The sequence below is a fragment of the Heterodontus francisci genome, chromosome 44, assembly GCF_036365525.1.
Source record: "Heterodontus francisci isolate sHetFra1 chromosome 44, sHetFra1.hap1, whole genome shotgun sequence".
NCBI lineage: Eukaryota > Metazoa > Chordata > Chondrichthyes > Heterodontiformes > Heterodontidae > Heterodontus > Heterodontus francisci.
This window is the reverse complement of record NC_090414.1, coordinates 15210120-15236913: the sequence shown is the minus strand read 5'-3', so window position 1 is coordinate 15236913 and position 26794 is coordinate 15210120. Positions and strand designations below refer to the sequence as shown.

General features: G+C 48.5%; 1 protein-coding gene across 1 annotated transcript in view; it reads left to right on the top strand.

Annotated features, from left to right (window-relative positions):
- The window catches only part of cnih2 (cornichon family AMPA receptor auxiliary protein 2), a 357163-nt gene extending 331629 nt beyond the window's left edge, over positions 1-25534 (top strand). The window contains exons 4-6 of the mRNA XM_068021404.1: positions 19416-19528; positions 19947-20090; positions 25507-25534. Of these exons, the coding sequence (XP_067877505.1) occupies positions 19416-19528; positions 19947-20090; positions 25507-25534 (285 nt within the window). The remainder of the gene's footprint in view (positions 1-19415; positions 19529-19946; positions 20091-25506) is intronic.
- Positions 25535-26794: the final 1260 nt, after the last annotated feature.

The following is a 26794-nucleotide window of genomic DNA, read 5'->3' as shown; positions in this document are numbered from 1 at the left end:
TATTAGAGGGAATAGCCGCCCCTGTCTATATTAAGGAGAATAGCAGCCCCTGTATATATTATAGAGAATAGCAGCCCCTGTGTATATTATAGAGAATAGCAGCCCCTGGATATATTATAGGGAATAGCAGCCCCTGTATATATTATAGGGAATAGCAGCCCCTGTATATACAATAGAGAATAGCAGCCCCTGTGCATATTGTAGGGAATAGCAGCCCCTCTATATATTATAGCGAATAGCAGCCCCTGTGTATGTTATAGGGAATAGCAGTCCCTGTGTATATTATAGAGAATAGCAACCCCTGTGTATATTATAGGGAATAGCCGCCCCTGTATATATTAAGGAGAATAGCAGCACCTGTGTATATTATAGGGAATAGCAGCCCCTGTATATATTATAGAGAATAGCAGCTCCTGTGTATATTATAGGGAATAGCAGCCCCTGTATATATTAAAGAGAACAGCAGCCCCTCTGTATATTATAGGGAATAGCAGCCCCTGTGTATATTATAGGGAATAGCAGTCACTGTGTACATTGCAGAGAATAGCAGCCCCTGTGTATATTATAGGGAATAGCAGCCCCTGTATATATTATGGAGAATAGCAACCCCTGTGTATATCATAGGGAATAGCAGCCCCTGGATATATTATAGAGAATAGCAGCCCCTGTTTATATTAGAGAGACTAGCAGCCCCAGTAAATATTATAGGGAACAGCAGCCCCTGTATATATTATAGAGAATAGCAGCCCCTGTGTATATTAGAGGGAATAGCAGCCCCTGTATATATTATAGAGAATAGCAGTCCCTGTGTATATTAGAGGGAATAGCAACCCCTGTATATATTATAGAGAACAGCAGCCCCTGTGTATATTGTAAGGAATAGCAGCCCCTGTATATATTATAGGGAATAGCAGTCCCTGTGTATATAATAGAGAATAGCAGCCCGTGTATATATTATGGAGAAGAGCAGTCCCTGTGTATATTATAGAGAATAGCAGCCCCTGTGTATATCATAGGGAATAGCATCACCTGTATATATTATAGAGAATAGCAGCCCCTGTGCATATTATAAGGAATAGCAGCCCCTGGGTATATGATAGAGAATAGCAACCAGTGTACATTTTTGGGAATAGCAGCCCCTGTATATATTATGGAGAATAGCAGCCCCAGTGTATATTGTAAGGAATAGCAGCCCCTGTATATAATATAGAGAATAGCAGCCCCTGTGTATATTATAGGGAATAGCAGCCCCTGTATATACTATAGCGAATAGCAGCCCCTGTGTATATTATTGGGAATAACAGTCCCTGTGTATATTATAGAGAATAGCAGCCCCTGTGTATATTATAGAGAATAGCAGCCCCTGTATATATTATAGTGAATAGCAGCCCTTGTGTATATTATAGGGAATAGCAGCCCCTGTGTATATTATAGAGAATAACAGCCCCTGTGTATATTATAGAGAATAGCAGCCCCTTTATATATTATAGAGAATAGCAGCCCCTGTATATATTATAGTGAATAGCAGCCCTTGTGTATATTATAGGGAATAGCAGCCCCTGCATATATTATGTCGAGTAGCAGCCCCTGTATATTTTATAGGGAATAGCAGCCCCTGTGGATATTATAGAGAATAGCAGTCCCTGTGTATATTATAGAGAATAACAGCCCCTGTGTATATTATAGAGAATAGCAGCCCCTTTATATATTATAGAGAATAACAGCCCCTGTGTATATTATAGAGAATACCAGCCCCTGTATATATTATAGAGAATAGCAGCCCCTGTGTATATTATAGAGAATAGCAGTCCCTGTGTATATTATAGTGAATAACACCCCCTTTATATATTATAGAGAATAACAGCCCCTGTGTATATTATAGAGAATAGCAGCCCCTTTATATATTATAGAGAATAACAGCCCCTGTGTATATTATAGAGAATACCAGCCCCTGTATATATTATAGAGAATAGCAGCCCCTGTATATATTATAGAGAATAGCAGCCCCTGTATATATTATAGGGAATAGCAGCCCCTGTGTATATTATAGAGAATAGCAGCCCCTGTATATATTATAGTGAATAGCAGCCCTTGTGTATATTATAGGGAATAGCAGCCCCTGCATATATTATGTCGAGTAGCAGCCCCTGTATATTTTATAGGGAATAGCAGCCCCTGTGTATATTATAGAGAATAGCAGTCCCTGTGTATATTATAGAGAATAACAGCCCCTGTGTATATTATAGAGAATAGCAGCCCCTTTCTATATTATAGAGAATAACAGCCCCTGTGTATATTGTAGAGAATACCAGCCCCTGTATATATTATAGAGAATAGCAGCCCCTGTATATATTATAGAGAATAGCAGCCCCTGTGTATATTATAGTGAATAACAGCCCCTTTATATATTATAGAGAATAACAGCCCCTGTGTATATTATAGAGAATAGTAGCCCCTGTATATATTATAGAGAATAGCAGCCCCTGTCTATATTATAGAGAATAGCAGCCCCTTTATATATTATAGAGAATAATAGCCCCTGTGTATATTATAGAGAATAGCAGCCCCTGTATATATTATAGAGAATAGCAGTCCCTGTATATATTATAGAGAATCGCAGCCCCTGTGTATTAACAGTCCATTTTTTAATTAGTGAATGGGATGTGAGCATTACTGGCCTGGCCAGTATTTTTTGCCCATCCCTATTTGGCCTTGAGAAGGTGGTGGTGAGCTGCCTTCTTGAACCGCTGCAGTCCATGTGGGGTAGGTACACCCACAGTTCTGTTAGGAAGGCAGTTCCAGGATTTTGACCCAGCGACAGTGAAGAAACGGCTATATAGTTCCAAGTCAGGATGGTGTGTGGCTTGGAGGGGAACATGCAGGAGGCGGCGTTCCCATGCGCCTGCTGCCATTGTCTTTCTAGGTGGTAGAGTTCTTGGATTGGAGGGTGCTGTCTAAGGAGCCTTGGTGAGTTGCTGCAGTGCATCTTGTAGATGGTACACACTGCTGCCACTGTGCATCGGTGGCGGAGGGAGTGAATGTTGAAGGTGGCGGATCGGGCACCAATCAAGCGAGCTGCTTTGTCCTGGATGGTGTTGAGCTTCTTGAGTGTTGTTGGAGCTGCACCCATCCAGGCAAGTAGAGAATATTCCATCACACTCCTGACTTGTGCCTTGTAGATGGTGGACAGGCTTTGGGGAGGTAGGAGGTGAGTTACTCGCCGCACTATTCCCAGCCTCTGCCCTGCTCTTGTCGCTACGGTATTCATGCTGTATATGAGAGGGAACAGCAGCCCCTGTTGTGTATTGTAAGGACTCGAAAGGCCCTGTCAAACACTGGGACACAATCCCACTACCTGCCACATTCAAACACCAGCCTTTCGAACCAAGTTAGAGAACAGCAGTCGGAAACAGTTAAAACAGGGATTGGGAGAAATGTAACCCACTAAAAATTAAGAACAAGCTAGCCAGTAATGACACAACATGGATGAATAAAGAAATAAGGGAAAAACTAAAGAAAAAGCACAGACCAAGTACATAGACAACAAAGGAGGGGGTGGCAAATGGGAATACGATGAGGTTAGGAAAGAAGTCAAAAAAAATTTGGAAAGAAAAAAGGAACGACAAAATAAAATTATCAAGGAATAGAAATAGAAAATAGTGCAGTATTGTACAGACACATAAATAAGGAAAGACAGATCAGGATCGAGATAGGGCCACTGAAGGACATACAACATAGACTCACAGCTAATGTCAGTGAAATGGCAGATATATTAAATAAATACTTTGCCTCAGTATTTGGCAAGCAAGTGGCCATGACATTAGAAGAAGGGATCAAAAAAGATATAAAGACAATTAAGATAGAAAGGGGGGAGATAATTGATAAATGTATTAAAGTTAGAGAGGATTAAACACCTGGTCCAGATGGATTGCATTCATGTATACCAAAGGAGATAGAGAAGAAATAGCAGAGGTACTATTACATGTATATAACAACTCATTCGCAAAGGGAATAGTGCCAGAGAAATGGCAGACAGCCAACGTGATTACTATATTTAAAGAGAGAGATAGGACAAGTCTACAGAACTATAGACCAGTTAACTTCATGTTGCTGACAGGAAAGATAATGGAATCCTTAACCAAAGATGTCATAGAAAAATGTCTAGAAGCTGAAAATAAAATAGAGTAGTCGGCAAGTGGGGAGTATTCCATCACACTCCTTCCAAAAGGGAAGGCTATGCTTGATCAACCTTCTTGAATTCCTTGAAGAAGTAACAGATAAGGGTAGATAAGGGTACTGCGGTAGACGTAATATACTTAGAGTTCCAAAAAAGCCTTCATAGTAGACTCATGACTAAGATCAGAACATGTGGAGTCAGAGGACAAGTGGCAGAAAGGATGGCTAGCTGACTGCAAGACAGAAAGCAGAGAGTAGGTGTAAAGAGTAGCTAAACAACAGAGGGTGCGAAGCGGGATTGTGCAAGGATCAGTCCTGGGACTGCTGTTGTTCATAATTTACATTAACAATTTAGACATTGGAAACAAAAACACAATTTTTATCTTTGCAGATGACGCCAAATTGGTGGTGATAGGCAATACTGAGGAGGGCATTAACAAGCTTGCAGAATGGGCAAATAATTATTAAATGAATATTAACATTGATAAATGTGAGGTTTTACACTTCTGTAAGAACAGTAAAGAAATATTTTACTTGGAAAATAAGAATCTAAATGGAGTTGAGGAACAGAGGGCTCTGGGAGTACAAAAAGTAGTGATGTAGGTTAATAAGGCCTTAAAAAAAAAGCAAACCAAGCACCAGGCTTTATTTCTGGAGGGATAGAATTGAAAAGTATGTTAAACTTGTATCAAACTTTGGTTAGACTGCACTTGGCGTGCTGTGTGCAGTTCTGGTCACCTTATAAACAAGATAATGGGGCAGTGGATCAGGCACAAAAAGGATTTACAAGGATAATCCCTGAACTGCGAGATTATCAGGAATATCAGGATTATCAGGCGGGGTCTGGTTTCTCATGAAAACAGAGGGCTAGGGCTGATCTAATCTTTAAAATTATGAAAGGTTTTGATAGAGTCAGAGAGAGTTTCAACTTGTGGGGAAGAGCATTAACTAGTGCCATCAATATAAAATGGTCACGAATAAATCCAATAGGGAATTCAGGAGAAACTTCTTTACCCCGAGAGAGGTGAGATTAGCACAGAGGCATTTAAGGGAAAGCTAGATAGTAGGTCGTGGGCTGGAGAAGGGAATAGAAGGGCATGTTAACAGGGTGAGATGAAGAGGGCTGGGAGGAAGCTCGTGTGGAATACAAATGCCAGCATACAGTGGTTGGGCTGAAGGGCCTGTTTCTGTGCTGGAAGTTCTATGTAATTCATGTGCAAAGTGCAAGGAATGAGATCGGATAATCCGGTAGCCATGCAGGGAGCAGGGGAAAGAGAGACACTGCGAAAATTGGCTGGAAAACATAGGAGATGCAAAAATCAGACTGGACTAAAGAGAAAGCTTGCATTCCTAAAACCTCAGGACATCCCAGAATTCTTTTAAGCCAATGAAATACTCTTTGAATTGTAATCACTGTTATAATGTAGGGAACCTGGCAGGCAATCTGCACAGAGCAAGATCCCCGAGTGCCATGGGATATTTTACATCCACCAAGCAGACAGATGGGCCTGAGTTTAATTCCTTATTTGAAGGACGACATCACTGACAGTGCAGCACTCCCTCAGTACTGGCACTGGGAGTGTCGGCCTAGATTATGTGCTTTAGTCTCTGGTGGGAGCTATGAAGATGACTTTTTGACTCAGAGGTAAGAGGACTTTAGGATTTCCCGAGTCAAGGGGTTTGGGTCCACTGGGATCTGTACAATGGGAATGAATGGGAAGGGGTTTGATCCATTGGGATTGTGTACAGTTGGAGTGAATGGGAAGGGGTTTGGGTCCATTGGGACTGTGGACAAGGGAATGAATGAGAAGGGGTTTGATCCATTGGAATTGTGTACAATGGGAGTGAATGGGAAGGGGTTTGGTCCATTGGGATTGTGTACAATGGGAGTGAATGGGAAGGGGTTTGGTCCATTGGGACTGTGTACAATGGGAGTGAATGGGAAGGGGTTTGGTCCATTGGGATTGTGGACAAGGGAATGAATGAGAAGGGGTTTGATCCATTGGAATTGTGTACAATGGGAGTGAATGGGAAGGGTTTGGTCCATTGGGATTGTGTACAATGGGAGTGAATGGGAAGGGGTTTGATCCATTGGGATTGTGTACAATGGGAGTGAATGGGAAGGGGTTTGGTCCATTGGGATTGTGTACAATGGGAGTGAATGGAAATGGTTTGGTCCATTGGGATTGTGTACAATGGGAGTGAATGGGAAGGGGTTTGGTCCATTGGGATTGTGTACAATGGGAGTGAATGGGAAGGGGTTTGGTCCATTGGGATTGTGGACAAGGGAATGAATGAGAAGGGGTTTGATCCATTGGAATTGTGTACAATGGGAGTGAATGGGAAGGGGTTTGGTCCATTGGGATTGTGGACAAGGGAATGAATGAGAAGGGGTTTGATCCATTGGAATTGTGTACAATGGGAGTGAATGGGAAGGGGTTTGGTCCATTGGGACTGTGTACAATGGGAGTGAATGGGAAGGGTTTGGTCCATTGGGATTGTGTACAATGGGAGTGAATGGGAAGGGGTTTGGTCCATTGGGACTGTGTACAATGGGAGTGAATGGAAATGGTTTGGTCCATTGGGATTGTGTACAATGGGAGTGAATGGGAAGGGGTTTGGTCCATTGGGATTGTGGACAAGGGAATGAATGAGAAGGGGTTTGATCCATTGGAATTGTGTACAATGGGAGTGAATGGGAAGGGTTTGGTCCATTGGGATTGTGTACAATGGGAGTGAATGGAAATGGTTTGGTCCATTGGGATTGTGTACAATGGGAGTGAATGGGAAGGGGTTTGGTCCATTGGGATTGTGGACAAGGGAATGAATGAGAAGGGGTTTGATCCATTGGAATTGTGTACAATGGGAGTGAATGGGAAGGGTTTGGTCCATTGGGATTGTGTACAATGGGAGTGAATGGAAATGGTTTGGTCCATTGGGATTGTGTACAATGGGAGTGAATGGGAAGGGGTTTGATCCATTGGAATTGTGTACAATGGGAGTGAATGGGAAGGGTTTGGTCCATTGGGATTGTGTACAATGGGAGTGAATGGAAATGGTTTGGTCCATTGGGATTGTGTACAATGGGAGTGAATGGAAATGGTTTGGTCCATTGGGATTGTGTACAATGGGAGTGAATGGGAAGGGTTTGGTCCATTGGGATTGTGTACAATGGGAGTGAATGGAAATGGTTTGGTCCATTGGAATTGTGTACAATGGGAGTGAATGGGAAGGGGTTTGGTCCATTGGGATTGTGTACAATGGGAGTGAATGGGAAGGGTTTGGTCCATTGGGATTGTGTACAATGGGAGTGAATGGGAAGGGTTTGGTCCATTGGGATTGTGTACAATGGGAGTGAATGGGAAGGGTTTGGTCCATTGGGATTGTGTACAATGGGAGTGAATGGGAAGGGTTTGGTCCATTGGGATTGTGTACAATGGGAGTGAATGGGAAGGGTTTGGTCCATTGGGATTGTGTACAATGGGAGTGAATGGGAAGGGTTTGGTCCATTGGGATTGTGTACAATGGGAGTGAATGGGAAGGGTTTGATCCATTGGGATTGTGTACAATGGGAGTGAATGGAAATGGTTTGGTCCATTGGGACTGTGTACAATGGGAGTGAATGGGAAAGGGTTTGGTCCATTGGGATTGTGTACAGTGAGAGTGAATGGAAAAGGATTTGATCCATTGGGATTGTGTACTATAGGAATGAATGAAAAGCGGTTTGTGTCCATTGGGATTATGTACATTTTTCCCACCAGCTGTTTGTATGTATCCTCTCTTAGATGCTCATTGCCCATCAGTAGGCCTGTGCTGCACTTGCAATTCACCAGTACAGCAGCAGTTAACAAGCTCCTAATTACTCTGACTGTTCCGGTCGTCAACTGGATGCAAGAGGTCGGTTAGATCATGTCAGCCTCATTAAGAGTAATGTGTGGTTATACATTACAGCGCTGACTGACATGGAGATGGGGAGTCACGGTCACTGTGCGTCAATGGGGAGTGAAGAGACAATGTCCAAATGTGCCTGTATCGAAATTCTCTCAAGCAACTTCTCTGAGCTCAATACAGCAGGAAAGAGAAAGCAGAGGCTCACTCACAGAATTGTTAACTCCTCTTTGTCCTCAGCTTGTCTCCTTCCATCTGCTCCCTTTCTTTCACTCCCCAAAGATTTTGACCTCTTTTTTAGTGTTTTATTTTTATTTGCACTCCCTCCCAGCCGGTTTCACCACCTTCATTCCTGCTTCTCACTGAACCCACTGTGGGCTTGTCTAGTCGGCTATCACATCCAACCACTCACAACTGAGTCCAGACGGTGTACGCAGGCAGAGATCTGGCCATGTTGTCTTGGCACAGTCGCCAGCTGATTCAGTAGGTCGTGGGTTTGAGACTCACTGCAGCGGCTTGAGTTCATCATCTAGGCTGACACTCCTAGTGCAGGACTGAGGGAGTGCTGCACTGTCAGAGGTTCAGTACTGAGGGAACGCTGCACTGTCGGAGAGTCAATACTGAGGGAACGCTGCACTGTCGGAGAGCCAATACTGAGGGAGTGCTGCACTGTCGGAGAGTCAATACTGAGGGAGTGCTGCACTGTCAGAGGGTCAGTACTGAGGGAACGCTGCACTGTCGGAGAGTCAATACTGAGGGAACGCTGCACTGTCGGAGAGCCAATACTGAGGGAGTGCTGCACTGTCGGAGAGTCAATACTGAGGGAGTGCTGCACTGTCGGAGAGTCAATACTGAGGGAGTGCTGCACTGTCGGAGAGTCAATACTGAGGGAGTGCTGCACTGTCAGAGGGTCAGTACGGAGGGAACGCTGCACTGTCGGAGAGAATACTGAGGGAGTGCTGCACTGTCAGAGTGTCAGTACTGAGGGAGTGCTGCACTGTCAGAGATTCAGTACTGAGGGAGTGCTGCACTGTCAGAGGGTCAGTACTGAGGGAATGCTGCACTGTCGGAGAGTCAATACTGAGGGAGTGCCGCAATGTCAGAGGGTCAGGACTGAGGGAGTGCTGCACTGTCAGAGGTTCAGTACTGAGGGAGTGCTGCACTGTCAGAGGGTCAGTACTGAGGGAACGCTGCACTGTCGGAGAGTCAATACTGAGGGAGTGCTGCACTGTCGGAGGGTCAGTACTGAGGGAGTGCTGCATTGTCAGAGGGTCAGTACTGAGGGAGAGCCGCATTGATGGAGGGTCAGTACTGATGGAGCACTGCACTATCGGAGAGTCAGTACTGAGGGAGTGCCGCACTGTCGGAGGGTCAGTACTGAGGGAGAGCCGCACTGTCGGTGAGTCAGTACTGAGGGAGCGCTGCACTGTCGGAGGATCAGTACTGAGGGAGTGCTGCATTGTCAGAGGGTCAGTACTGAGGGGAGTGCTGCACTGTCGGAGGGTCAGTACTGAGGGAGAGCCGCACTGTCGGTGAGTCAGTACTGAGGGAGCGCTGCACTGTCGGAGGATCAGTACTGAGGGAGTGCTGCATTGTCAGAGGGTCAGTACTGAGGGGAGTGCTGCACTGTCAGAGGGTCAGTACTGAGGGAGTGCCGCACTGTCAGAGAGTCAGTACTGAGGGAGTGCTGCACTGTCAGATGATCAGTACTGAGGGTGTGCTGCACTGTCAGAGGGTCTGTACTGAGGGTGTGCTGCACTGTCAGAGGGTCAATACTGAGGGTGTGCTGCACTGTCGGAGGGTCAGTACTGAGGGATTGCAGCACAGTCAGTGGGTCAGTACTGAGGGATTGCAGCACTGTCAGTGGGTCAGTACTGAGGGAGTGCTGCACTGTCAGAGGGTCAGTACTGAGGGAGTGCTGCACTGTCAGAGTGTCAGTATTGAGGGATTTCAGCACTGTCAGTGGGTCAGTACTGAGGGAGTGCTGCACTGTCAGAGGGTCAGTACTGTGGGAGTGCTGCACTGTCAGTGGGTCAGTACTGAGGGAGTGCTGCACTGTCAGAGGGTCAGTACTGAGAGAGTGCTGCACCGTCGGGGGGACAGTACTGAGGGAGCACCACACTGTCAGTGGGTCAGTACTGAGGGGGTGCTGCACCGTCGGGGGGACAGTACTGAGGGAGCACCACACTGTCGGAGGGTCAATACTGAGGGAGTGCTGCACTGTCACGAGGGTCAGTACTGAGGGAGCGCTGCACTGTCAGAGGTTCAGTACTGAGGGAGCGCTGCACTGTCAGAGGGTCAGTACTGAGGGAATGAGGGACAGAGTGTGTGAGAGACAGACAGGAGAAATTATGTGAGAGAGAGATAGAAAAAAGTGAGGATGAGAGTCAGACAGGGGAGGAATTACAGAGTGACAGACAGGGACAGAGCATGGGAGAGAGAGGGAAGGGGGTAACTTTCACTTTGGGTAACAGCGAGGGAAAGGCAATATCAATCCTTCTGGACAGGATTTACTCCCATTTGGAAACAAACAAACTTATTAGCGAGAGACAGCATGGTTTTGTGAAGGGGAGGTTGTGTCTTACTAATTTGATTGAGTTTTTTGAGGAAGTGACGAAGATGATTGATGAAGGAAGGGCAGTGGATGTTATCTATATGGACTTCAGTAAAGCCTTTGACAAGACATGGCAGACTGGTACAAAAGGTGAAGTCACACGGGATCAGAGGTGAGCTGGCAAGATGGATACAGAACTGGCTCGGTCATAGAAGACAGAGGGTAACAGTGGAAGGGTGTTTTTCTGAATGGAGGGATGTGACTAGTGGTGTTCCGCAGGGATCAGTGCAGGGACCTTTGCTGTTTGTAGTATATATAAATGAGTTGGAGGAAAATGTGGCTGGTCTGATTAGTAAGTTTGCGGACGACACAAAGGTTGGTGGAGTTGCGGATAATGATGAGGATTGTCAGAGGATACAGCAGGATATAGATCGGTTGGAGACTTGGGCTGAGAAATGGCAGATGGAATTTAATCTGGACAAATGTGAGGTAATGCATTTTGGAAGGTCTAATGCAGGTAATACACAGTAAATGGCAGAACCCTTAGGAGTATTGTCAGGCAGAGAGATCTGGGCGTACAGGTCCACAGGTCACTGAAAGTGGCAACGCAGGTGGATAAGGTAGTCAAGAAGGCATACGGCATGCTTGCCTTCATCGTTTGGGGCATAGAGTATAAAAATTGGCAAGTCATGTTGCAGCTGTACAGAACTTTAGTTAGGCCACACTTAGAATATTGCGTGCAATTCCAGTCGCCACACTACCAGAAGGACGTGGAGGCTTTGGAGAGGGTACAGAGGAGGTTTACCAGGATGTTGCCTGGTCTGGAGGGTATTAGCTATGAGGAGAGGCTGGAAAAACTCGGATTGTTTTCACTGGAACGACGGAGGTGGAGGGGTGACATGATAGAGGTTTACAAAGTTATGAACGGCATGGACAGAGTGGATAGTCAGAAGCTTTTTCCCAGGGTGGAAGAGTCAGTTACTCGGGGACATAGGTTTAATGTGCGAGGGGCAAAGTTTAGAGGGGATGTGCGAGGCAAGTTTTTAACACAGAGGGTGGTGAGTGCCTGGAACTTGCTGCCAGGGTGGAAGCAGATACGATAGCGACGTTTAAGAGACATCTTGACAAATATATGAATAAGAAGGGATTAGAGGGATATGGACCCCAGAAGTGCAGAAGGTGTTAGTTTCGGCAGGCATCAAGATCAGCACAGGCTTGGAGGGCCGAATGGCCTGTTCCCGTGCTGTACTGTTCTTTGTTCTTTGTTCTTTGTTTATCAATCTCTCTCTCACTCTGTCTTTCCTTTCCTTCACTCTTTCAGTCACGTTCTCTGTCGTGCTCTCCCTCTTTCTCCTATGCACTTTCTGCCCATATATAACTGGCCCTTGCTGCTTTACCTTTCTTTCCCTTGCTGTCTTCCCCCCCCTCTCGGCCCACTCTTTCTGCCTGTACTGTGCACTCGTCTCTCTCTCTCTCTCTCACCTGGATTGTTTCTTTCCTCGCCCTCTCTCCCTCTCTCTCTCCCTCTCTACTTGTCTCTCCCTTTCTCCCATGCTCTCCTTCCCCACACTTTGGGCTGAATGTTCCCACGGGGCATCGGGAAGCCGATGCTGGGATCCACGCATTTCGGTGCCGTGCCTGCCAGCTTCACTTTAGGGGGGCCCATTTAGTAGGCGGCCTCCCATTGGCCATGCGATTGGGGCCGGCGGGCGGCCCCACGGGAGGGCCAATCGGAGGGTGCAGAGGGAGGGCTGGCTGAGAGCCCCACTGGGACAGGCGAGTGCTGAGAAGGCGGAGGGAGAGCAAGAGGGCACCTGCAAGAGTTGTCAGGCGTGTCAGTCTGGAGACGGGAATGAATGCATTTGGCTGCATATGTATTGCTGACAATCGTTCTGCTCTGTTATATGTGAACGTATATGAATTCTAGCCTCAGTAGTGGGCAAATTATTGGAATCTATTCTGAGAGACAGGATAAACTGTCACTTAGAAAGGTACAAGTTAATAAAGGATAGTCAGCATGGATTTGTTAAGGGAAGATCTTGTTTGACCAACTTGATCGAATTTTCTGCAGAAGTAACAAGGAAGATAGATGAGGGTAGTGCAGTTGATGTGGTCTACATGGATTTTAGCAAGGCTTTTGACAAGGTCCCACATGGCAGACTGGTTAAAAAAATAAAATCCTATGGGATCCAGGGAAATGCAGGTAGGTGGATACAAAATTGGCTCAGTGGCAGGAAACAAAGGGTAATTATTGACGGATGTTTTCGCGACTGGAGAGCTGTTTCCAATGAAATTCCGCAGAGTTCAGTACTCGGTCCCCTGCTTTTTGTGGTGCGTATTAACGATTTGGACCTAAATGTAGGGGACATGATCAAGAAGTTTGCAGACGACACAAAGATTGACCGTGTGGTAGATAGCGAGGAGGATAGCTGTAGGCTGCAGGAAGATATTGATGGTCTGGTCAGAAGGGCAGAAAAGTGGCAAATAAAACTCAACTTGGAGGTGATGCATTTGGGGAGGTCAAACAAGACAAAGGACTACACGATTAATGGGAAAATACTGAGAAGTGTATAGGAAATGAGGGACCTTGGAGTGAATGTCCACAGATCCCTGAAGGTAGCAGGACAGGTCGATCAGGTGGTTAAGAAGGCATATGGAATCCTTTCCTTTATTAGCTGAGATATAGAATACAAGAGCAGGGAGGTTATGCTGGAACTGTATAACTCATTGGTTAGACCACAACTTGAGTACTGTGTGCAGTTCTGGTCACCTCATTACAGAGGGATGTAATTGCACTAGAGAGGGGACAGAGGAGATTTAAGAGGATGTTGCCAGGATTGGAAAAATGTAGCTATGAGGAGAGATTGGATAGTCTGGGGTTGTTCTCCCTGGAACAGAGAAGGCTGAGGGGAGATCTGATTGAAATGTACAACATTGTGAGGGGCCTGGATAGAGTGGAGGTGAAGGGTCTATTCACCTTAGCAGAGAGGTCAGTGATGAGGGTGTGTGAATTTAAAGTGATTGGTAGAAAAATTAGAGGGGAGATGAGAGAAAATGTTTTTCACCCAGAGAGTGGTGGGAGTCTGGGACTCACTGCCTGAAAGGGTAGTTGAGGCAGAGATCCTCAACTCATTCAAAAGGAGTCTGGATATGCACCTCAAGTGCCGTAATCTGCAGGGCTGCGGACAAAATGCTGGAAGGTGGGATTAGAACGGGTGGATCATTTTTCAGCCAGCACAGACATGATGGGCCAAGTGGCCTCTTTCTGTGCCTTAAACTTTCTATGATTCTATGCATGTAGAAAATGCATGATACAAAATATGATGCCAACTCCGAACTCTGATCGTGATGCTGTCTCCAATGTGTTGCCGGTTTCCTTACTCAGTTGGGGGATGGGGGAGGGGCCCGTGCGACACTGCCACCCTCTCTGAAATCACTGCTAATTTAAGTATTAACCTCCTTAATTGGGTTCCCCTTCACGGAACCTCCCACCCCGCTTCCAAACCCGCCCGCTTGTCTCTCGCTCTCAGTCTGCCCTTCGCGCTCTCTCTCTCCCTCTCTGCTCATCTCTCTGTCCCTTTCTGTTTGTCTCTCCCTCACTGTCTCCCTCGCTGCTGGTCTCTCTCTGTTCCTTGCCTTGCTCTGCCAACGTTGAACAGGCTGGTCATTATGCTGGCATTTTGTAAAGCTCATCCTCTGCATGGTGCACGTGGAAAGGCTGCCTGCAATACTCTGGCGAGGCATACCTCCTGTGAGTTAACGAGGTGGACCTGCAGAGAATAGCCATCTCACTGAATCTGGATAAAGCACCCACGGCATATTCGAAAGTTATTAATCACTCCTCTCACGTACGAGGTCCAAACACACAGGCTCCAGCCTCATTAGCATCAGAGCAAGTGCAACAACAGAACTCCAGTACTGAGCTTTGTGGGATCAATTAACAATTGCAGCCAATTCAGTGTAAAACTGAGGGTTTAGTCTCAACCTCCTCACACACCTCTCCCCCTGTCCCTGGTCTCAGAGAGAATCCTATTGGGATTGCTATGCACTGTCTGTCTGTCATAGAATCAGTTTAAGTCACTGCCTTGGCCAACACTACGTGCTCCATCCTCCATTTCCGCCCTCTTGTCCATCCCCCGATTCCCATCGCTCCACCATTGGCGGCCGTGCCTTCAGCTGCCTGGGGGCCCTAAGCTCTGGAATTCCCTCCCTAAACCTCCCCGCCTCTCTCTCTCTCTCTCTCTCCCCCTTTAAGACGATGCTTAAAACTGACCTCTTTGACCACCTAATATCTTCTCAGGTTGTTTGGTGTCTCTATTTTTGATAATGTGCTTCTTCAGTGCGCTGGCACGTTTTGCCACACTGAATGCGCTACATCACAGCAAGTTGTTGCTTGGGTTGTTGTTGTAGTCTATCCCAGGAGCCCTCTGAGCATTTCATTGGCCCCGGCCCAGCCGTCTAGTTTTGGGGGAACCAAGTGCAGGGAGAACAAGGGATGGCGCCGGTAGAGCAGGCTGGAGATTGGCATGCAGTTATTTCACAGACTAAAAGCTACCAAATGGATCAAATCTGACCGTCCAGTGCCCACGGGGCAGCATGTGTCGGTGCCAGGCCTCCACTGGAGGGCAGCAGTCCGGCGCCAAGCGGCACGTCGCCATTAGCTACTGCGCCCAGTGGGTGTCGAGCCCTTGGCAAACCCATCTGCAACCATCGTAACGGGGTTAGAAATGAAACTCACAGCCAGCAACCGGCAGGGGGTTTTGTGGCCTACTGAGGGCCTCACTGCCCTGTTAACACAGTCCGGGCCTCACTGTCCTGTTAACACAGTCCGGGCCTCACTGTCCTGTTAACACAGTCCGGGCCTCACTGCCCTGTTAACACAATCTGGCCTCACTGCCCTGTTAACACAGTCCGGGCCTCACTCCCCTGTTAACACAGTCTGGGCCTCACTGTCCTGTTAACACAGTCCGGGCCTCACTGCCCTGTTAACACAGTCCGGGCCTCACTCCCCTGTTAACACAGTCTGGGCCTCACTGTCCTGTTAACACAGTCTGGCCTCACTGTCCTGTTAACACAGTCTGGCCTCACTGCCCTGTTAACACAGTCGGGGCCTCACTGTCCTGTTAACACAGTCTGGCCTCACTGCCCTGTTAACACAGTCCGGGCCTCACTGCCCAGTTAACACAGTCCCGGCCTCACTGCCCAGTTAACACAGTCTGGCCTCACTGTCCTGTTAACACAGTCTGGCCTCACTGCCCTGTTAACACAGTCCGGGCCTCACTGCCCTGTTAACACAGTCCAGGCCTCACTGCCCTGTTAACACAGTCTGGCCTCACTGCCCTGTTAACACAGTCCGGGCCTCACTGCCCTGTTAACACAGTCCGGGCCTCACTCCCCTGTTAACACAGTCCGGGCCTCACTGTCCTGTTAACACAATCCGGACCTCACTGTCCTGTTAACACAGTCCGGGCCTCACTCCCCTGTTAACACAGTCCGGGCCTCACTGCCCAGTTAACACAGTCTGGCCTCACTGCCCTGTTAACACAGTCCGGGCCTCACTGCCCTGTTAACACAGTCCGGGCCTCACTGCCCAGTTAACACAGTCTGGCCTCACTGCCCTGTTAACACAGTCCAGGCCTCACTGCCCTGTTAACACAGTCAGGGCCTCACTGTCCTGTTAACACAGTCCGGGCCTCACTGTCCTGTTAACACAGACTAGGCCTCACTCCCCTGTTAACACAGTCCGGGCCTCACTGTCCTGTTAACATAGTCTGGGCCTCACTGCCCTGTTAACACAGTCTGGCCTCACTGCCCTGTTAACACAGTCTAGGCTTCACTGCCCTGTTAACACAGTCTGGCCTCACTGTCCTGTTAACACAGTCTGGCCTCACTGCCCTGTTAACACAGTCTGGGCCTCACTGTCCTGTTAACACAGTCTGGCCTCACTGCCCAGTTAACACAGTCTGGCCTCACTGTCCTGTTAACACAGTCTGGCCTCACTGCCCTGTTAACACAGTCCGGGCCTCACTGCCCAGTTAACACAGTCCGGGCCTCACTGCCCTGTTAACACAGTCCGGGCCTCACTCCCCTGTTAACACAGTCCGGGCCTCACTGCCCTGTTAACACAGTCCGGGCCTCACTGTCCTGTTAACACAGTCCGGGCCTCACTGTCCTGTTAACACAGTCCGGGCCTCACTGCCCAGTTAACACAGTCTGGCCTCACTGCCCTGTTAACACAGTCCGGACCTCACTGCCCTGTTAACACAGTCCGGGCCTCACTGCCCAGTTAACACAGTCCGGGCCTCACTGCCCTGTTAACACAGTCCGGGCCTCACTGTCCTGTTAACACAGTCTAGGCCTCACTCCCCTGTTAACACAGTCCGGGCCTCACTGTCCTGTTAACACAGTCTGGGCCTCACTGCCCTGTTAACACAGTCTGGCCTCACTGCCCTGTTAACACAGTCTAGGCTTCACTCCCCTGTTAACACAGTCTGGCCTCACTGCCCTGTTAACACAGTCCGGGCCTCACTGCCCTGTTAACACAGTTGGGCCTCACTGCCCTGTTAACACAGTCTGGCCTTACTGCCCTGTTAACACAGTCTGGGCCTCACTGCCCTGTTAACACAGTCTGGCCTCACTGCCCTGTTAACACAGTTGGGCCTCACTGCCCTGTTAACACAGTCTGGCCTCACTGCCCTGTTAACACAGTCTGGGCCTCACTGCCCTGTTAACACAGTCTGGCCTCACTGCCCTGTTAACACAGTCTGGGCCTCACTGCCCTGTTAACACAGTTGGGCCTCACTGCCCTGTTAACACAGTCTGGCCTACTGCCCTGTTAACACAGTCCCGGCCTCACTCCCCTGTTAACACAGTCTGGCCTCACTGTCCTGTTATCACAGTCTCGGCCTCACTGCCCTGTTAACACAGTTGGGCCTCACTCCCCTGTTAACACAGTCTGGGCCTCACTGCCCTGTTAACACAGTTGGGCCTCACTGCCCTGTTAACACAGTCTGGCCTACTGCCCTGTTAACACAGTCCCGGCCTCACTCCCCTGTTAACACAGTCTGGCCTCACTGTCCTGTTATCACAGTCTCGGCCTCACTGCCCTGTTAACACAGTTGGGCCTCACTCCCCTGTTAACACAGTCTGGCCTCACTGTCCTGTTAACACAGTCGGGCCTCACTGCCCAGTTAACACAGTCTGGGCCTCACTGCCCTGTTAACACAGTCCGGGCCTCACTGTCCTGTTAACACAGTCCGGGCCTCACTGCCCTGTTAACACAGTCTGGGCCTCACTGCCCTGTTAACACAGTCTGGGCCTCACTCCCCTGTTAACACAGTCCCGGCCTCACTGCCCTGTTAACACAGTCCGGGCCTCACTGCCCTGTTAACACAGTCCCGGCCTCACTGCCCTGTTAACACAGTCCGGGCCTCACTCCCCTGTTAACACAGTCTGGCCTCACTGTCCTGTTAACACAGTCTAGGCCTCACTGCCCTGTTAACACAGTTGGGCCTCACTCCCCTGTTAACACAGTCTGGCCTCACTGTCCTGTTAACACAGTCGGGCCTCACTGCCTAGTTAACACAGTTCGGGCCTCACTGCCCTGTTAACACAGTCCGGGCCTCACTGCCTTGTTAACACAGTCCGGGCCTCACTGCCCTGTTAACACAGTCTGGGCCTTACTGCCCAGTTAGCACAATCCGGGCCTCACTGCCCAATAAAACACAATCTGGGCCTCACTGCCCTGTTAACACAGTCTAGGCCTCACTCCCATGTTAATACAGTCCGGGCCTCACACCCCTGTTAACACAATCCGGGCCTCACTGCTCTGTTAACACAGTTGGGCCTCACTGCCCTGTTAACACAATCCGGGCCTCACTGCCCTGTTAACACAGTTGGGTCTCACTCCCCTGTTAACACAGTCCCGGCCTCACTGCCCTGTTAACACAATCCGGGCCTCACTGCTCTGTTAACACAGTTGGGCCTCACTGCCCTGTTAACACAATCCGGGCCTCACTGCCCTGTTAACACAGTTGGGCCTCACTGCCCTGTTAACACAGTTGGGTCTCACTCCCCTGTTAACACAATCCGGGCCTCACTGCCCTGTAAACACAGTCTGGGCCTCACTGCCCTGTTAACACAGTTGGGTCTCACTGCCCTGTTAACACAGTTGGGCCTCACTGCCCTGTTAACACAATCCGGGCCTCACACCCCTGTTAACACAGTCTGGGTCTCACTGCTCTGTTAACACAGTTGGGCCTCACTGCCCTGTTAACACAGTTGGGTCTCACTCCCCTGTTAACACAGTTGGGCCTCACTGTCCTGTTAACACAATCCGGGCCTCACTGCCCTGTTAACACAGTTGGGTCTCACTCCCCTGTTAACACAGTTGGGCCTCACTGTCCTGTTAACACAATCCGGGCCTCACTGCCCTGTTAACACAATCCGGGCCTCACTGCCCTGTTAACACAGTTGGGTCTCACTCCCCTGTTAACACAGTTGGGCCTCACTGCCCTGTTAACACAGTCCGGGCCTCACTGCCCTGTTAACACTGTTGGGCCTCACTGCCCTGTTAACACAGTTGGGTCTCACTCCCCTGTTAACACAGTCTGATCCTCACTCCCCTGTGTGTTTTAAAATGGCTGCACCGAGTATCTGCCTCTCCTTTCCCAAGCCTTGCTTGCTGTTTTCTCACAAAAAATCCCGTTGTGCTCAAGGTCTCCCAGGTAATATTGACACTCCTCAATTGGTTTGCACAATAATAATTCTCTTCTTTCTCTTCTGCTTCCTGTTTCAGCTGGTGCTTCCAGAATATTCCATCCATGGCCTGTTCTGTGTAATGTTCATGTGTGCGGGGGAGTGGGTGACTCTGGGGCTGAACATTCCCCTGCTATTCTACCATCTATGGAGGTGAGTCACTGGAAGCAAGGGAACGTCATCACTTCAGGTGGACACAGACCCTAACCACTGCCTTTCCTTACCTTATCTTAGCCACCTTGGCGCAGTGCATTTAACCATTGGCACTGCCTACTGTGCCGTGAGTCACCAGGCATCAGCGATTCTTCACGGTGTGAATTATCATACTTAGCTCCCTCTACACTGTCCCCATCAAACACAGCAGCCTGAAACCACAGAGAGGTAGGGAGGGTTCCAGAGGTGTGGGATGTGAACCCATGTAGCTGAGTCGGGAGGTACGCCAGCCCCCTCCGACACAGGATGCACCTCCTGTAACCGTGTTGCGGATGTGCTTGTAGTGATGGTTTGGTGAAGTGTTGTTAACTAAGCCTGTAAACTAGCCTTCAGTCTCTCTCTCTCTCTCTCTCTATAGATACTTCCATCGTCCTGCTGATGGCTCAGAGTTGCTCTATGATCCAGCCTCGGTAATGAGTGCCGAAATCCTGAACTACTACCAGAAAGAATCATGGTGCAAACTCTGCTTCTATCTCATCTCCTTCTTCTACTACCTGTACAGGTGAGAGCAAGGGCTCTTGCTCACCCTGAGAGGCCGGGGGGGTGGGGGAAGGGGGAGGCGTTAGCGGTGCTAGTGGGGAACTGGCACCATGATTTGATGCCAGTCTGTCTCTCCCTGTTTCTGTCTGCCTCTTTCTCTCTCTCCCACTCTTCCACATTCTGTCTGAATCCAAATCATCCCGGGGGGGAACAACATCAGCCGCTTGCATTTATCTCACACCTTGAGCAAAGTAAAACATCCAAAGGTGCTTCGCAGGAAGTTATCAAACAGAGTTTGACCCCGAGCCGCATAAGGAGATATTAGAGACAGACAACTGACAGCTCGGTAAAAGAGGTCGGCTTTTAAGGAGCGATAAGGGAGGAGAGAGAGGTGGAGAGGTAACAAAGGCACGGATGAGGGTTTCAGCAGCAGATGAGCTGAGACGGGGGCGGAGAGGGAAGGCGGGGGGGGTGGGGTGGAAGTTGGCCGAATTTGCGATGGAGAGGATTGGGAGCTTAGCTCAGGGCCAAGCGTAACCCCAGTTAGGGACGGTGGGCGGGCTCCTGGAACTTCCAGGCCAATTGCAGCCCTCGAACCTTGGCAGCTCCACCAGGAGGGGTGGGCACTGCTGAGGCAGGGGAGGAGACCGAGAGGACGCAGGTTCAAATCCCGACACGGCCACTGGTGGGATTAAAATTCAATTAATCTGGAATTGAAAGCTCGTCTCAGTAATGGGGCCATGAAACTATCATCAATTGTCGTTAAAATAAAACCACCATCTGGTTCACTAATATCCTTTAGGGAAGGAAATCTGCCATCCTCACCCGGTCTGGCCTACATGTGACTCCCCCAGACCCACAGCAATGTGGTTGAGTCTTAACTGCCCTCCGAAATGGCCAAGCAAGTCCTCCCTATACCTCTCCGCCTCTCTCTCTCTCCTCCTTTAAGATGCTCCTTAAACCCGACCTCTTTGACCAAATTTTTAGTTGCCTGTCCCAATATCTCCTCTAAATGTCTAATTCACTTCATAATGCTCCTGTAAAATGACTTGGCACATTTTATTAATGTTCAATGTGCTGTATAAATAGAAATTGTTGCAGAAACCATAGAAAAGTTATGGCGCAGAAGGAGGCCATTCAGCCCATCGTGTCTGGGCTGGCTGTAAAAACTAGCCGCCCAATCTAATCCCCCCCTTCCAGCAGCTGGTCCGTAGCCTTGCAGGTTACAGAACTCCAGGTGCATGTACATGTAATTGTACTTGTTGAATAGTGGAATTCAGAGCACTCGGGTACGTGGCGTTAGTGTGTGCAGCGGCGACCCTTTGCTGGACAGGCTCAGGAGATGTGGAACTAAGGCGCTATAGCATCACTGCTGGCGGGAGGGCGCAATTACAGTGTGACATGTTTACATAGGCAATTTGCATTGTAAATGTTCAAACCGGGACTTGTAACTGAAAGGGAACGGTACAGTCATCAATGTACCGGAAAAAGAGTTGGGGGAGGGGGCCTGAGTAGGACTGGAACAAGGAATGTTCGACATTTCCCACAAAAAATGTGTGTGTGAAAGTCTGAGTCTGAGTGTGTGTATATGTGTGTGTGTGTCTGTGAGAGTGTGTGTGAGACTGTGTGTGTGTGTGTGTGTGTGTATCTCTGCAAGTGTGTTGTGTGTATGTCATAGAGTCATAGAGTTATACAGCATAGAAACAGGCCCTTCAGCCCACCGTGTCCATGCCGACCATAATGCCTATCTATACTAATCCCACCTGCCTGCATTAATTCCATATCCCTCTATGCCTTGCTCATTCAAGTACCTGTCCAGATGCCTCTTAAATGTTGTGTGAGAATGTTTGTGTGTGTCTGTGAGTATGTGTATGTATGTGTGTGTGTGTGTGTGTGTGTGTGTGTGTGTGTGTCTGTGTGTGGGAGTGTGTGTGTGCGGGAGTGTAAGTCTGAGTGCCTGTGTGTCTCTGTGTGTGTGTGTGTGTGTGTCTGGGAGTGTGTGTGGGAGTGTAAGTCTGAGTACCTGTGTGTGTGTGTGTGTGTGTGAGAGAGAGAGAGTCTGAGTGTGTGTGTATCTATGAGAGTGTGTGTGTGTCTGTGAGCCTGAGTGTGTGTCAGTCTGAGTGTGTGTATCTATGAGAGTGTGTGTGTGTCTATGTGTGTGTATCTGTGAGTGTATGAGCCTGAGTGTGTGTGAGTCTGAGTGTGTGTATCTGTGAGAGTGTGTGTGTGTGTGTCTGTGAGAATGTGTGTGTGTGTCTGAGTGTGTGAGAGTGTGGAGAAGTGTGATTGTGTGAGTGCATGTGTGAGTGTGAGTGTGTGTGTGTGTGTGTGTGTGTGTGTCTATGAGAGTATGTGTTCATGTCTGTGAGAGTGTGTGTGTGTCCCTGTGTGTCTGTGTGTCTGAGAGTGTGTGGAGAAGTGTGATTGTGTGTGTGTGTGTATATGAGTGTGTTTGTGCGAGTGCATGTGAGTGTGTCTAAATGTGTATGTATGAGTGTGAGTATGTGTGTATGCGTGCATGTATGAAGTGTGTGTGTGTGCATGTTTGAGTGTGTCAGTGTGTGAGTGTGAGTATGTGTGTGAGTGCATCTACCAACTAGAAGGACAAGGGCAGCAGACGCATGGGAACACCACCACCTGCAAGTTCCCCTCCAAGTCACACACCATCCTGACTTGCAACTATATCGCCGTTCCTTCACTGTCGCTGGGTCAAAATCCTGGAACTCCCTCCCTAACAGCACTGTGGGTCTACCTACCCCACAAGGACTGCAGCGGTTCAAGAAGGCAGCTCACCACCACCTTCTCAAGGGCAATTAGGGATGGGCAATAAATGCTGGCCTGGCCAGCGACACCCACATCCCATGAATGAATTTTTTTAAAATGTATGAAGTGTGTGTGCATGTTTGAGTGAGTGTGAGTGTAAATGTGTGAGTGTGAGCGTGTCAGTGTGAGTGTGTGTGTGAGTCAGTGTGTGAGTGTAAGTGTGTCAGTGTGTGAGTGTGCGCGCCTGTGTGAGTGTGTGTGTGAATCAGTGTGTGAGTGTGTGTGTCAATGTGTGAGTGTGTGCGTCAGTGTATGAGTGTGTGTGTGTCAGTGTGTGAGTGCGTGCGCCAGTGTGAGTGTGTGTGTGAATCAGTGTATGAGTGTGAGTGTGTCAATGTGTGAGTGTGTGCGTCAGTGTATGAGTGTGTGTGTCATTGTGTGAGTGTGTCTGTGTATGAGTGTGAGAGTGAGTGTGTCAGTGTGTGAGTGTGTGTGTCAGTGTATGAGTGTGAGTGTGTGTGAGTGTGTCAGTGTATGTGTGTGAGTGTGTCAGTGTGTCAGTGTGTGAGTGTGTCAGTGTGTGTGTTAGTGTGTGTGTGTGTGTCGGTGTATGAGTGTGTGTGTCAGTGTGTGAGTGTGTGTGAGTGTGTCAGTGTATGTGTGTGAGTGTGTCAGTGTGTGAGTGTGTCAGTGTGTCAGTGTGTGTGTGTCAGTGTATGAGTGTGTCAGTGTATGTGTGTGAGTGTGTGAGTGTGTGTCAGTGTATGTGAGTGTGAGTGTGTGAGTGTGTGTGTCAGTGTATGTGAGTGTGTCAGTGTATGAATGTGTCAGTGTATGTGTGTGAGTGTGTCAGTGTATGTGTGTGGGTGTGTATGAGTGTGAGTGTGTTTAGGAGTATGGGAGGGAGGAAGCTGATGGTAAGGAGCTTTTCAAAACAGGCAGCAGGTTAAATATAAACTCTCGATCGACCCTAATGTGTTGATATAATTTACTGGAAGATATCAGAATGTAAAGAGGTTGCAGTCAATAATGATCTTTTAATACCTTATTGTGAAAACAATGATGTTTACAAGAATATTTATGACCCTCTTCCAAGCGAACAGCATTTCAATTCCTGACGACGATTAATAGTTTAAATTTGCTCTGAAATGAGCAGTGGGCAGTCAGGCAAATGAATACAGTTTTCATCCGTCAGCTTCTCACCGCCCATGTACACTCTCCCCATCAAAGAACTTACCAACATATTTAATAACAACTTGCATTTATCTAGCGCCTTGAACCGAGTAAAACATCCCAAGGTGCTTCACAGGAGCGTTACAAAACCAAATTTGAACCCCGGGCCACATAAGGAGATATTAGGGACAGGTGACCAAAAGCTCGGTCAAAGAGGTCAGTTTTTAAGGAGTGTCTTAAAGGAGGAGAGAGAGAGAGAGAGGCGGAGAGGTTTAGGGAGGGAATTCCAGAGCTTAGGGCCCCGGGCGGCTGATCGGCATCTTTCAATGACCAGCTCAGGTGGGTGAAGATACCCCACGCAGTAACAAACCTTTGCATGAAAAGTAACTTCTTATCTCTCCCTTTTACAGGGCTTGTACTTAACTTGAGACAGTGGAATTCTGTCTTCAGGGTCACACCCACGGAAATAATCTCCTCCCTTTAACTTTCCCTATTCCGCTGGGCAGGTTGAACATCTCCGACACATCACCCCCTTGGTTTGAGTCACACAACCTGATAAGCCACAACTCCCACTGACATCAGCTTACTAAACCCTACCTGACACACGCAATAGGGCTCTCAATCCTAATGTTAACATCTCTACCTCTCTCTCTCTCTCTCTCTCTCTATCCCATTCTCCCTCGCTGTCTCTCTCTATATATCTCTCTCTCCCTCTCTATCTCTCTCTTTCTAGCTCACCCTCTCTTTCTGTTTGTCGTTCTCTCTCTGTCTCTATCTCTCTCTCTATCTATCTGTCTTTCTCTCTCACTCCCCCTCTCTGTCTCTCTCTCTCTCTGTACATATACCGGTCTCTCTCTTTATTCCTTTCTCTCTGTCTCTCACAGTGTCTATCTCTCTGTATCTCTGTCTTCTCTCTCTCTCTCTCTCTCTTTAGTCCTCTCTCTCTGCCCCTCCATCTCTCCATTTTTCTCTCTGTTTCTATCGCTCTCTGTCTCTCTATCTATCTTTTTCCCTCTATTTCTCTCTCTGTCACACTCTCGTACCCACTCTCCACCTCTCCTCTCTCTACCTTTCTCTTTCTCCATCCCTCTCTCGCCCCCTTTTTCCCGATTAACCTATCCCTCTCTCTTTCATCTGTTGTTTCCATTACTCTCACTCCTAATCTCTCCCTCTGCCTTTCCCTCTCACTCCCTAAGTTTCTGTTATCCTCTGTCTATCTCTCACTCTCTTACTCCCTGTCCCCGCCCTCCCCTCTCTCCCCTTCTCTCTCTGGTGTTCGAGAGTAGATGGGAGTGTGGAATTCGAAACACAGATCAGCCATGATCTTATTAAAATGGCGGAGGAGGCTCGAGGGGCTGAATGGCCTACTTCTGCTCCTAACTCGTACGATCGTGTTCTCGGTTCCCCGCTGCCTCGTTCTCTCCCTCCTCCCTCCCAGCTCTCCCTCTGTCAGTCCTTGTTACTCACTCTGTTGTAATCTCTCCCTCCCTCCCTTGCAGCATGGTCTATACCCTGGTGAGTTTCTAACCCCAGTCCACAGGCCAGCAGTTCGCTTTGGAAAGGCCTGGGATTACAGAGGACACGGACAATGTGGCTAATGGGATCACTGGATGCAGCAAGGGCAGGCCTCTCCCTGATGGACAGCAGCTGGTGAATTGTGGATAAAGGTACCGCCTGCCTAACCAGCGATGAATCGGCAGAGTCTACTTCCTGTAAAGTCCTCCGCTACTTAAATCTGAAATCTGGGACTGGCCGTGCGGAAGGACTGAAACTGAGGACAACAATAAGTGCAGGAGAGGACGGCACATGAGCTACATGTGAACTCATAGCCCTGTTTACAGACACTTTAAGTCTATCACTACAACTGGATCATTTAGTTAGCAGTGAATGTTTTAGCAAATTAACTGTGGAGATTACTAATTGTTTTTTTAAAAATGTGGATTGTATTTGACTTGTTTTAATTTCCCTTAACGCCTCGAATCAAGTTAACGGCTAGACTTAGCTCAGCCTGGCTGCTTGAGGCCAGATGCAGGCTGGGAACTGACTCAGTTCGAACTGGAGTGATGCCAACCCAGGTCGTCCTGAGAGAGAGGCCTGAAGGAAAGTTGGGAGGCAGAAAGAACCGCAACAAGACCAAGAGGACCGCTGGTCAGGGTGAGGTGGAAGGGGCCCGATGGGGCCCAGTAGGTGGGCGGCCATTTTGGATCAGGTCCCCTGTGGTGTACGTACAAGCGGGTAACGTCTTCAACACTCAGACGTCCTGTCAGCTCCCACCCTCGGTGCAAGGGACAACGAGGGGGAAGGGGGCGCAAAGGATTGAAGGAACTTTTAGAGACAGAATGAGAAGCCCAGTGCACAGTGTCCAAAACAGCAGAGGATCTTGTCCAACACAAAGTTTGGCAAAGAGCCTCCCGCCAGCTCTGCTTGGACGGATTCCTGGAGGTTTCATCACATGACCTTTCACCTCCGACCGCCCCCTGCCCCAGCATTGGGTCACCCGGCAACTCGAGCCCTGGAATGCTTTCCCAAGCCAATTGGACAGTCAACAGACTCTTCCTTAGTGGATTGGATGGTTCTTGATTGTCAGTCAAGCTATTCCCCTCAACCCCTGCCCCACCCCCACCCTGTTTTATTTTCACAGCTCTAGAGGTAACAACAAAACAAGGAAGAGCGTCAAACTCCAAGGCCGGCCCTCAGAGGTCAGAGGGACAGTTTTTGGTCGTAAGAGCCTCGGGTTTCTGTCTGGTTGCCATCAAGCGGTCAATCAAAGGTGACCTCTGACCGTTA